Here is a 13,289-nt window from a genome sequence, read left to right as displayed (position 1 = left end):
AGCCAATTAGCACCCAGGATACAGAACACAGTGCTGCAGTTGGTCACATTTCATTCCATCAGGGGAGAGGGGGAGAGGGAGAGGGAGAGAGAGAATGTAATTGCACGTTAGCAAACTTGTGTGAGTGGTAGTGGCAGACTGCATTTCCATTGTGTATAGTATGGTATTCATCTGCAAAATTCCATGATATAGTGAAGTTGTGATAAGTGAACTGAGATATAGCAAGGGATGACTGTAATCCTTTCTGCAGTAGCAAAGAACTGGAAACTAATAGGGTGGGGTGTCCATCCACTGAGGAATAGCTTAATAAGTTATGGCATATGTATGTGATGGGATATGATTGTACTATAGAAGTGGTGAAGGGAATGGGAAGTCCTGGGTTCAAATCTGACCTTAAGACACTTCCCAACTGTGTGACCCTGAGCAAGTCACTTAACCCCCATTGCCTAGCCCTTACTGCTCTTCTGCCTTGGAAAGAGTACATGGTATTGATTCAAAGACAGAAAGTAAGGGTTAAAAAAAAAAAGAATGAGTGCAAACACAGATACTTAAAAATATGACCAATGTGATAATTTATTTTTCTCAATATGTGTTTGTAACAGGAATTATCTTTTTTTTTCTTTTTTGATTTGGGGTGGTGAGTGAGAAGGCATATTTGTGCTGATTTAAAAACAGTTTTGCTGTTGCCCCCTAAGAATCACTCACTTTCTACTGATTTGTAGTTGAAATCTCCTCCACTAGAATATAAGTTTCTTGAGAGCTGAGACTGTCTGACTGTTCTATTTGCATCCCCAGCACTTAGTGCTGAGCCAAGCACATTGCAAGCACTTAATAAATGCTTTATTGAATTATTCTTTCATACAGTTTTACATTGAAGATCATTTATGCCTATATGATATGACTGAATCAAGTGGTTAGACAGTTCAACAAATATGCTGAAGAACAGAGTGACTGCACAAATGATGATGATAATCTACCACAAAGAACCGGCATTTGCACTAACAACCAGACAATAGGGAAAGAAACTCAAATGAGAGGGGGAATTCAGGTGCCAAGAATTGTGTTCTTGGCAAAAAAGGGAGGAGCTAAACTACTCCAACAATAACTTTCCCTCAAAGTGACAAAAAAAGCTTACCAAATTCTGTGTCCATCAGAATCAAATGCTTTTAGAGTTTACTCCCTTTTTGTCTGAGAGTTACGTGCTATTAATAGCTATTATTACTGACACGCTAATACAAGGAGATTATTCTATTTGGTGAAATTAGCAGAAATGAGCTGGCAATAAAAGCCAACAGGTGGCTTAGGATCTTTTGGTCATCATGACAGGAAATAACCTTTTATAACTCACTGAGTATGGAAGAATCTATTTAGTTGTTCTTTTCCCCCCCAATATTTGATGCCCAGAAATTGTTTTTAAATATAAATATTTTGTAGAAATATTATATTGCTTATCTTCTCAATTGGTGGGGAAGGAGATGAAGGGAGAGAATTTGGAACTCAAAAAAAAAACTATGGGTGTTAAAAATAACCAAAGGCTATGCAAAGATTACTTAAAAAGAATCAATCTGACTCTCAAGAAAGCAGATCTACTCCCTGACTAGGCAGGAGAAAACTCACTATAAAGCCAGATGCTCTGCTAAAACAGGCCAGATCTATGGCGCTGGATCTAAGGTCACAGGCTAAATTAGAAATTTGGTTGGAGAATGAACTTGGCAGAGATTTGGGGCCTGCAATGAAACTTTATGCACTGCTATCTCAGGAACTACAAAAAGCTGACACAGGTCTTTGGAAAGGAGAAGAGGGAACACTTGCTAATCCAAAAGGAAGTGAAGAAGGAACCAAGTACATTTAATACCTCGTAAGGCTGTCTGTTCTTCCCTTTGGCAGAACACCCAAGCCAGCTCCTATTGCTAAGGTTACGATCAAGTTTCACTCTAGGAAAAGGAACAAAGCTATCCTGGATTTCAAATCCTTAACATTTTGGCCCTTTATAAATGAATGTTCCAACCAAAAACTTTGCTGAAGACCAGTTTGATATGGATCCAGGGACACAAAAGAAAGAGAATCTGCAAGGCTTGTAGAGGGCCTAGACCTGATTTCACAAACCAGGGGCCAAACATAGAACTAAAGAAAGAGGGAAAGGCTGTTGCTGACATGATTTGGAAGGAGCAGAGCTAAGACTGATTATATTCTGGGTGCCAAATGGAGTTGTTTCTAGATAGTTTAACTCATTCAGAGCTGGGCATGAATCAAGCTGTTTCCTCTCGTTCATCTTCGATATCCTGAGGGTTTGGATCAACTATGTCAAAGCAGAAAAGTAAACATTCAGGACGCTGAATGGATGACATGCTGTAGGCCACATCATGGCTATCTATATGCCTATCAAGGATGAAATCCTTGTTTGAAATCCTCAGCAATTTGTTTGCAGGTAGTAGCCTAAAGATGGCTATAGAAAAAACACTTTCCAAGTTTGAACCATCCCTTGACAACTGTCACTGACTTATCCAAAAATTCCAGTGCTGCCTTCTTCTCAATAACGAATTATGTAAATTATCTTAAGTTGCCAGATAATTCCACTGAAATGTGTGGAAAACTTGATGGCTATAAGCAGGGCTATAATCAGTCCAACTCTCTTGACCACAATATAAAAATATAAAACCTGCCTATTCCAATAAAAAAATCATGATCTTTTCTAAATATCATCACCTGAGTCAAAGAAACATATTAGAGCTTGCAGAAAATCAGCTTTGAGATTACAAAGAGATTGCTATTTCTTTATGGTTCAATAGCCTTAGAATGATCGGGACCTAAAAAAAGTTGCTGTGACAAGATTTCTTTAGCAAAATCTTATTTAGATTACTGTTTTATTTCACAAGTAAAGTTTCAAAATTTGCTTTGCTATGTGAAATATAAGAAGAAATATTTTTCCAATCTGGAATAATGAATGTTACCATGTGGTTTAAAATTTTTAAAAGGAACTAAAGTGGGTCAGCAGCCCTGAAATATATGCCCAGTCTACTAAGTATGGGATAGCACAGATAAATGCACAATTTCCTCAAACTCACTATGTTTATTGCATAAAGCTTTTATTAAAAACAGTTCATAGGGTTGTAGATTTAGAGCTGATTGGGGTCTTTAGAGGACATCCCATCTAATTTTACATGCTTATTTAGTAATTTGAGACCTGGAATGACTTGCATAAGGTGCCCCGGATGATGAGTAGCACCCAGATCATCTGACTCCAAATTCCAAGATATTTCCGTTGTATTTGCTATTTATATTTTAAAATGTTTTTATTACACACAGTGCACACACACACATACACACACACACATACACACACACACACACACACACACGGTCTTCCCCCCTACCCACCCCCAAAAGTGGGGACTTTCAAAAATTAAAGTGAAAGCAGATTGGGGTGGGGTTGCCCATTCTGGTGCTTCCAGGATGACTGTGGGTAACTGAAACAGGAGAAAGCAAATCTCTGGCTAAGGGGACCCTGCTGTACCTGTTCTGCCAGCCAGGCAATGTGTTTGACCTCCTTGCTGCCTCCTGCTGTACAGGTAGCACCAAGCATGGCATTGAGTTCAGCCAACACCTGGGGGAGGAGCGCCATGATGTTGGTGTGGATAGCTATGAACCAGGAGTGGGCAGTTGCAGTATCCTTGCATCGTAGGATCAAAGTATTTCTGCTATCAGGAGAATGGAGTTCTATCAATCTGCATGAAGAAATAAACAAGGAGAACTAAATTAGAAGATACCAAGTGCAATAAGATGCAACTTTAACAACCTCAACATTCTTAGAACTGATAGATGCTATTCCCTCAAGGGGCCCCTTTTCTCAGAAAACCAAAATATGCAAAAATAAACATTCAAGACTAATTACTACTTCAATTATTCACACAGATGCTCTTGTTGGAAGAAGTCAATAAGAAGGGATAAAATATTTGTTTGCATCACTATTTATCAGCCTTATGTGAAAAGTTTATGTAGTGAAACTTACAGGAATGTTGTATATAATGAGGTAAAGCTTTTAAAATATTTACAAAACTTCCAGTATATTACCAAAAAAGGAATATAAATTTCCTGAATGGCATGAAAAATAATCCTTTATGAAACAATCTTAGTGGTGCTTAGAGCTTTTTCAACAATTCATAATTTATTCTTAACAATATAATTTTATAAAAGCTCCAACTTTTCTCCCACCCATTGAGAAGGCAAGCAGTATAGAAATTATACATGAGAAGTCATTTAAGTCATATTTCCATAACTGCCATGGTTTTTTTTAAAAGATAAGAAAAATAAAGTGGGAAATAATTTGGGGATATTTTTAAGTAATGGATTACCATGATTAAATCTTTTAATGAACATAATAATGTTCATTAATTAATTATTGTTCATATATAATTAATACATATAATTAATGTTCATTATAATTAATACATATAATTAATGTTCATTATTAATGATGAACAGGTGAGATGTTCAGTGCTATGACCATTATTTTTATCAATCTAACATTTTTTTTTAAATTATATAATCTGTATCATAGATTGACTAAATATTTTTAATGCAACTAAAATTATTTTCACATCAATTTCAGAATTGTAGGTATTCACATTTTGGACAGAGTTCCTCTCTAGAGGGTTTAAACATCAAATAAATGAAGAGCTAATAACAAAAGCAATAATAAATTCTAGCACTGTTTACATATCTTTCAGAAAGCTCCTGGTCTTTCTTCCCCAAGGCAAAACCCTACACCTGTGCCCTCAGTCCCTTTTGTCCCTAGGAGAATTTCTCCTCTATCATTCTCTCCCCATCCCCCTCCACCTTCCTATTTCTTGGCTTTTTCCTACTGATTATAAACATATCCAGGTCTACCTTCCTCCCCACCTATCCTCCTTACCTATCTGGGAAAAAAACAACACAATTTTTCTCTGATCCATAATTAGGAATATTTTCAGCTGAAAATAGCATTTGGGAGGACACACTGCTTTTATTTCCCTAGTTAGAAAATACCAAGAGAAGAGGAAGGGAATGGGGTCTTCGGCTGCAGTATCTCTCTTGCCTCCATCACATTCATTGCATACCAACAGGGAAGGGGACCAACCTTTCCAAACACACTTAATTCTTCAACTTGAACTAAAATGAAGCTAGAAACCCACACCCAAGTGGCAAGTTATTGGGAACATTTAGACCTTGATGAGTTTGTGGATACCAGATGTCAGATATTCATGTTTTCTTCTCTAAGGCTACCTTCCATCTACTGTGTGTTTCTCTTCTATACATTGATTTTTATATAATCCCCTCAGAAAATAAGTTTCTTGTGGAGACTGTTTTTGCTTTGTGTCTCCAGCAATTAGCACAATGTATGAGAAATAGTAAACTTTTAATAAATGCTTATTGATTTCCTGATTGGCCATCCTCCCTGGAGAGGCCACATGGACAAGACGGATAATACCTGTGGAGTGTTTGGGAGGTTTAGGGGGAGCTTTCACAGGGGGATAAAGACTACTACCTGGACAGAGGTAGGAGGATGGCCAGCAGTACATTTCTCTATGATAGTCATCAATCAGCCCAAATACATAGTGAGATTTGTTTGGGTTCGTGGGGATAGTTCAGGATTGTGCCTAGCACATTACAGTGGGGTCATGCTAGTACCAAGACCATGGGGCAGAATGTTATCTCCCCACTCTGATCCATCCTCTACCTAGCTGCCAAAATAAGTTTCCTAAAGGTCCAACTATGCCTCTCCTCCGCTCAGAAAGCTCTCAGGTTCTCTAAGAACAAATATTATCTCTTCTGGGGATCTCAAGCCCTTCACAGCCTGGTCCCTTCCTGTATTTCTGCCCCTGTTACACATGACTCCATTCCCCAAATTCTCCAATCTCCAATCAAGTCAAACTGGCCTTTTTACTGCTCTGTGCCTGGCCCTGGGTGGCCCTCCCCTGGGCTTCTCTATCTTTTAGAAGTCCTAGTTTTTCTTGGTGATTCAGATCAATGCCACCTTTTCCGAATATTCCTGTGACAGAAGGAGCACTATCCTACCCCTCCCAATACTACTTCTATCCATTTGTGTTAGCTCTTGATAAAATGAATGATAATTCACATTTACATAAGGGACTCTACAAACCTTATAGATTGGCCAAGGGCGTTATAGATTTAACTACCTGATTTTAACTGCACAATGACGCTGTGAGGTGGGTGTTTTTTAATCTCTATTTTAACCATGAGGAATTGGAGCTCAGAGTGGCTATAGGACTGCTGTATAGTGAAGTGACTGACCCCAAAATTTCTGGGCTCCAAGTCCATCACCCTATTGTCCACAGCCCATGGCCTCTAAGCATTTGAAGACAGGGACTGTTTCATTTTTGTCCTTGTGCATGGATCACCTTGCACAGTGCCTGGAACACAGAAAGCATTAAATAAGCTTGTTGTGGTTGATGATCTCAGCATGTCCAAAATGAAACTCATTACCCTAACCAACAAATGTGCATCTCTTTCCTAACTTCCTTAGGTCTTTTTTTCTTTTTCTTTTTTAATAACTCCTACCTTCTGTTTTAGAATTAATACTAAATATCAGTTCTAAGGCAGAAGAGTGGTAAGGGCTAGGCAACTAGGGTTGAGTGATTTGTCCAGGGATAGACAGCTAGTAAAGTGTCTGAAGTCAAATATGAACCCAGGACCTTCTGTCTCCAGGTCTATTCACTGAGCCACCTAGCTACCCCTTGCATGTGTCTTTTGAAGGTAGTACCAAAATCAAAGTCACCAAAATGATAACTTTGACTTATCCCTCTCTTGCTGCTCCTCCACATTCAGCTGTCAATCCTTGTAGATGCTTCACTGACAACATCTTTCAGCTGTCTTCCTCCCTCTGCTCATCCAACCACCTGGACCACAGAAATAGCCTCCCATCTGGGCTCCCTGTATTGAGTCTTTCCCATTTCCAATTTATCCTTCACAAAGGAGCTAAATAATCCTCCTAAGGCATAGATCTATCATATCACATTTCCTGCTCAAAAACTGTTAGGGACTACCCATTGCTGATCGCATAAAATACAAAATCCTTGGTTTGGTATTTAAGACTTCCCACAATCCCACCCCAGCCCACCTTTCTAAACTTTCATACTCTTCCCTCTCATGAATGCCCCAAGTCTGTCTATCTGTCTGTCTCTCTCTTTCTCTCTCTCTCAGCACCAGCTGCTGTGCACTATTCTCCCTCCTCGTTGTATATCATACCCAAGCTCTTTGGGGTTGCACCTTGGATGTCCCAGCATCTAGAGAATGAAGCACAAAAGAGGCAGTCCATAAATGTCTGGTGAATTTAATTTAGTCCAGCCACAAAACCTAGGGAAGACTGGATACAAAGAAGAAACTATGGTGGACCCATCTTAGGAACATGACTCAACTATCCAAACAAACTGAGAACGTTACAGAGCTACAAAAATTGGTCAGAAAGTCTAGATACTACTATAGTTTGATTATCTGAGCCACAAAAAGCTTCTCGTGTGCTTTTTCAGAATCTATTCACTTTATCTGAGAAGAAATCGGCTGTCCTGGGCTGAAGCAAATGAGTGAAAATTTAACAAGAAAAAAATTAAAGCCTTATTTATTTGTGGATTAAAAAAATCATCTTCACAAGCACAAGATGGCAGCTGGTGGTACAGTGGATACAGTTGCTGGACCTGGAATCTAGAAAACTTGAGTTCAAATTGTGCTTCAGACACTAGATGTAGAACCCTGTGTTAATGTCTCCCTGTTTCTATACTGTAAAATGGGGACAATAACAGCACTTACTTCCCAGGATTTTCATGAAGATCAAATGAGATATTTGTAAAGCACTTATAGTATGGTGCATGGCCCATTGCAGGCACTCTATAAATGTTAATTGTTGTTATTGCTATTATTATTATTTTTAAGTGAAAAGGGGCATGACTACACAGCAGAGAAAAAGAACTGTGTCAAACTGTCTTCTGAAACATATATGATCCTTACACCAAACTCATGGAAGAATAAAGCTAAAGAAAACCATTTCCCAATATCACTAATGATTATCAATTCAAAATATTTTAAATACATTTTAAACAAAGAGAATACTACAACCTAACTAAAGTAATTGTTCATTATGACCTACTTGAATTTATAGCTACATATATAATTCAACAATTGGAATATAGCAAACATAGTTCAATATGTTAATAGGCAAAGCAACACAATCAACAAATGCAGAAAAAGCATTTGACCAAATATAGGACACATTTGTGTTGTAAATGTTAAACAGGTACCAAAATGAAAGGGCCTTTCCTCAAGAGGATAAAAAAAAAAGCACTGATCTAAAACCAAGAGTTAGAATTATTTGTAAGAAAGAAAGGAAAGAAAGCATCCTAAGTGTTCTCATTGAGATCAAGCAAGATGTTCTTTGTCTCCACTATAATTTGGTTTAGTACTTGAAATTCTGCAATGCTAATTCTATCAGAAAGATAAGAAAATTAGGAAAAAAAGTGTTTACAACAGGAGGTAAAATTGTCCCTCTATTTGTAGATAATACTTTGGTTAGAAAACACTAAAGAATCAAGGAAAGACCTAGCTTGGAGAGGCAACACCTCCAAAAGGTAACAGGATACAAATAAACCTGTGCCTTAATAACATTTCTGGATATTAACAAGAGGCCAAGGGGAAAAGACAGAAGAATTCCATTTAAAATAACTACAAAATGCATGAAATATCTGGTATGTTATTAAGATGTACAAAAGACTAATGAATTGATATAACTACAAGCCCGTATTTATGGAAATAAATGAAAATCATTTTAACTTAAACATTTAAATATTTATTTTATTATTAATTAATTAATATTATTTAAATGACCCTTTATGACTACACACCATGGACTAGGGAAACCTAAGTATCATCACTCTGACATCAAGAATAAGAAAAGAGGGGAAACAAGTAGCAGTTCAGCTAAAAAAGCCAGTTCACCAACAGAATCTGAGAAGATACAGAAGAACAAAGTTTTCAAAAGAAAAAATGCAAATGATCAACAAGCATATGAGGAAATCTTCAGAATCACAAGAGAAATACAAATTAAACCTCTGAGATATCTTTGCCCACCTGTCAAACTGGCAATGATGATAAAAGATGGAAAAAAAAACCCATGTTGGAGGAGCTGTGGGAAGTCAGGCACAATGATTTACTTTCTGGTAGAGCTGTGAATTGGAAAAGGTAACATCTAGAAATATACTTGAAATTATGTGAGAAGAGTTACTGACTGTTTCTACCCAATGATTCATCAGTCCTAGTGCTGGGTTTCTATTCCAAGGAGGTCAAAGTCAAAAAGAAAGGTCCTCTGTGTACTAAAATATAGCAGCACTATTTGGAATAGCAAGATGCTAGAAACAAATGATATGCCAAGAGATAGCAAAATGGCTGAACAAACTGTGATATATGAATGGAATAAAAGATTGTTGATTTAAGAAATGATAAATATGAAAAAATCAGAGAAACATGAGAAGACTCATAAGGCCTATAATTAAGCAAAAAAACAATATGTTCAACTACACTAATGTCAATTGTAAGGGTTAAAAGTAAGAGTTCGACAAAAGTGAGGTGAGCAGTTGAATAAAACACTTAGTTTAATTAGAGAAGAAATACTGGTAAAAAATAGAAAAGGAGGAAAGAGAGATTATTATCCTAATATCCTATGACTATACCTAAATTCCTAATACTACCTAAAATTTCTAATAACCTACCCTAACTGTCTTCTGAGGACAGGTTCTTCTTGCTTGGCAAACACCAGGCCTGCTCTAACCTAAACTATTTTAAACTGATTCACTAACTACCTATCTTCCTAAATAATCAGTAATCCTTCAATTAGTTTTCTACCACCCAACAGTCAGTAACCAACTGCCAGTAGCCTCCTGCCTCAGGGACTCTTGCCTCCTGCTCTCTTGAGATCCAGAGGCAAAAGCCCCTGTCAGTGTTCCTTCCTTATCTCTCTCCTGGTCTCCCTGGTGATGGAAGCTTCAGCTCCGGCTCACTGACTCCAGTCAGCTCTGATCCACTCAGAAATACTGCACTCTTGCCTCTTACAGGTGATAGGAGAGATTAATAAAATCTCTTTTAACACAATGAAGACCACAACAGAATGGCAAAAAATACTTTGGCCAAATACAAAGGACAATGCTAGTTCTATATTACTGAGGTTAAAACATACATCCTTTCAGTTTATAGGTGGCAGACTTTAATATAGGAGAGCTATATTCCCAGTTAGTTGGAATAATTTTATCTTTATGAGAGGATATTAATTATAGTGATGGTTGTAGGGAAGGGCAGAATCTATTGATACATTTTTTTTCAAATGCAAAGTAAGCATGATCCATAGAGAAACAGGGTAGAGTAGCAGGCTGTATTATTGTCTCTGACATATAAAACCTGTGTTAGCAGAAGTAGGAATGTTGCTTAATCTTGCCTTAGTCTCTTGATCTCTAAAATAATAATAAGGCAATTCCTTTAACCTCTATTTGCTTTAATCCTTAAGAGGAAGAAATGGTAAACCACTCCAGTATATTTGCCAAGAAAACCCAGGGAGGGTCATAAAGAATCAAACATGACTGAAGAACAACAAATAAAAGGGAGTTATGGTTAATTATGCTAGAAGAGAGGTCTTAGGAACATCTTCTACTAATCTGATTGGGACCCAGGACAATGGGATCTGTCATACTGTTAATAGATTCACTGCATGCAGAGGGAGATGAGCTATGAAGATAGAACTCTCTTTGTTATTTCTAATGTTATCAATCAGCAGCCTTTAGTTTAATCAATCAAAAATGGAAAACACCCCTACTTAACACTTGACCAGTCACTCACTAGTTGGAAGAGTTCACAAGTTAAAAACTCTTCACCTCCAAAGCCCTGGGTAGGGTTAGTTTGGAAACTGTGATTGGTTCCTGTGAAGAGGGGAAGAGACAGGAAATGACGTGGGAAAAGAACTATAAAAAGGCCATGGCTTCCTAGATTCAGGACGACTTCTCTCTTTGATCTCCTGGCTTGGAGTCGTTCCTGCCTTGGTGCTTTTAGAGATGCTTCCCTTGGATCCTATGGTGGTGAGTGGAGTGATTCCTTCCTTGGTTCATTGGCACTTCGGTAGCATGAGTTCTGGTGAGATTCTTGGCGGTCTTAAGCCTTGTGTGCACTGAAGATTATTAGCAGATTCTTCTTCAGCATCTCCTGGCTCTTCAGATTTCTGTTTCCTAATTAGGACTTCGGATTCTGGTGAGATTCACAATGGGATTGCCATTCATTGTCTGGAGACAGTAGGATTAAACTCAAGGTATTTGTAGCTAGGCAGTACTTTCTGTCTCTTTCTTACAATTCCCGCTTTCACTCTTTCCTACCTCTTTATAAAATTAAGCTGCTACAAGTCATTTTGACTTAAGGGATAATATTTTAAATCGACAACCACAATATTACTTTAGAATTCATATATTTAGCATAAAACCTAAATTTAAACTCTTACTGAGCCAAGATAGTGGCTTAGTAGCAGAAAGAGCTGAAAGTCCTACCAAACCAATCTTTAAAAAGTGTCTCAAAACAACAGGAAGATGGAGTGAAGGGGCTCTCCTGCTGAACACAACTTGATAGGTAGGCAGAGAGAGTTTTCATGGGATAAAAGGGAACTCGTAGAAATTCAGTGTTGTTTAAGAAGTTTGGAAGGTTCACTTGCCATCAGCTGTACTCTGGATTCCACTTTATGACCATCATTATGCCCCCAACTCAAAAAGCTCATTGGAAACTCAACATCACAGAGACTGCTTCAGCTTTGGTGCTCATATATTATTAGTATCCTTTGCTTGGGGGTCTGGAAGGTACAACAAAGAATTCTTCTCAAAACCCAAACCTTCCTATACTCTTTGGATTCCATTCCATTATCATTCTCCTAGTTGGGTACCCTTTCCTCTCACATCTTTAAAAAGATTCCTTTATGTACTATTTTCGCGCAACAGACTGTAAGCTCCTTGAGGGCAGGGATTGTTTTTCCTTTTCTTATTTGTATACACTTAGCATAGTGCCTGGTTGATTGTAATTAAGTATCTAGGATTTAATAATTGTATTTCACAGTATTGTACTATACAGAATTAAGTCCCTGCCACATAGGTTAGTTTTTCCCCTATAAAAGCAATTAAACTGTCTACAAATCTCATTGGTTCAGGGAACCAAGGATACAATTGTGGATATACCTTCTGGTTTGTCTAAATCATAAAAGCTTAGCACATGATAAGTGGGTGTTCTTCAAGTTTGAAGGACTTTTCACAGCTGTGGGTGTCAACAGTCTGACCAGCCATACCATGATGGCTCTCAATCCACTGAGCCACCCAGTTACCCCGACATAAGTACTGTTATCCTTCCTATTTTATAGATGTCAAAACTGAGGCAAATAGGGGTTACTTGACTTGCCTAAAATCCAACAGCTAATAAGTATCTCCTTTCTTGGATTGGAACTCAGTTCTTGCTGATTCCAAGTCTAGTGCTCTATCTATTACATTAGGAGCACTGTTCAATGACCAAGAATATTCCAGAGGATTCACAATGAAACATGCCATCTACTTCCTGACAGGTGATGGACTCAGAATGTAGACTGAGATGTGATTTATTTGGACATGGCCATCTTAAGAATTTGCTTTGAATGACTACATATTTGTTATAAGAATTTTGTTTTTATTTCCTTCTCAATGATCAGATTTCAGCAGTACCTTCTTTGGCTGTGGATAATATTTTTTTTTTATCATGATTCTCTTGGGGTTATCTGGGAATCTTGTTTTTCTGATAATGGCTTAGTTCTTCATAGCTGAAGAGTGTACAATATTTCTGTTCCTGTATATACTGCCCTCCTGGTTCTGCTCACTTCACTTTGCATCAGTTTATATGTCTTTTTAGTCTTTTCTGAATTCATCCTGTTCATCATTTCTTATGGTGCAACAGTTTTTCATTACAACCATATACCACATACTACCTCACAAAAAGCAGATTGGCCAATATGTCAGTAAAGGAAAATAATAAATATTGGAGGGGATGTGGCAAAATTGGGACATGAATGCATTGCTGGTGGAATTGTGAATTGATCCAACCATTCTGGAGGGCAATTTGGAACTATGCCCAAAGGATGCTAAAAGACTGCCTGCCCTTTGATCCAGCCATACCACTGCTGGGTTTGTATCCCAAAGAGATCATAAGAAAGAAGCTTGTACAAAAATATTTATAGCTGCACTCTTTGTGGTGGCAGAAAA

At 37.8% G+C, this 13,289-nt stretch overlaps 1 protein-coding gene across 1 annotated transcript in view; it reads right to left on the bottom strand.

Moving 5' to 3' along the window:
- Positions 1 to 13,289, bottom strand: part of SNTB2 (syntrophin beta 2) — a 113,344-nt gene that overhangs the window by 34,339 nt on the left and 65,716 nt on the right. The window contains exon 3 of the mRNA XM_001366815.4: positions 3,515 to 3,725. Coding sequence (XP_001366852.1) covers positions 3,515 to 3,725 — 211 coding nt within the window. The remainder of the gene's footprint in view (positions 1 to 3,514; positions 3,726 to 13,289) is intronic.

This window comes from Monodelphis domestica, chromosome 1 (assembly GCF_027887165.1).
Source record: "Monodelphis domestica isolate mMonDom1 chromosome 1, mMonDom1.pri, whole genome shotgun sequence".
Classification (NCBI taxonomy): domain Eukaryota; kingdom Metazoa; phylum Chordata; class Mammalia; order Didelphimorphia; family Didelphidae; genus Monodelphis; species Monodelphis domestica.
This window is presented reverse-complemented; position numbering and strand designations above follow the sequence as displayed.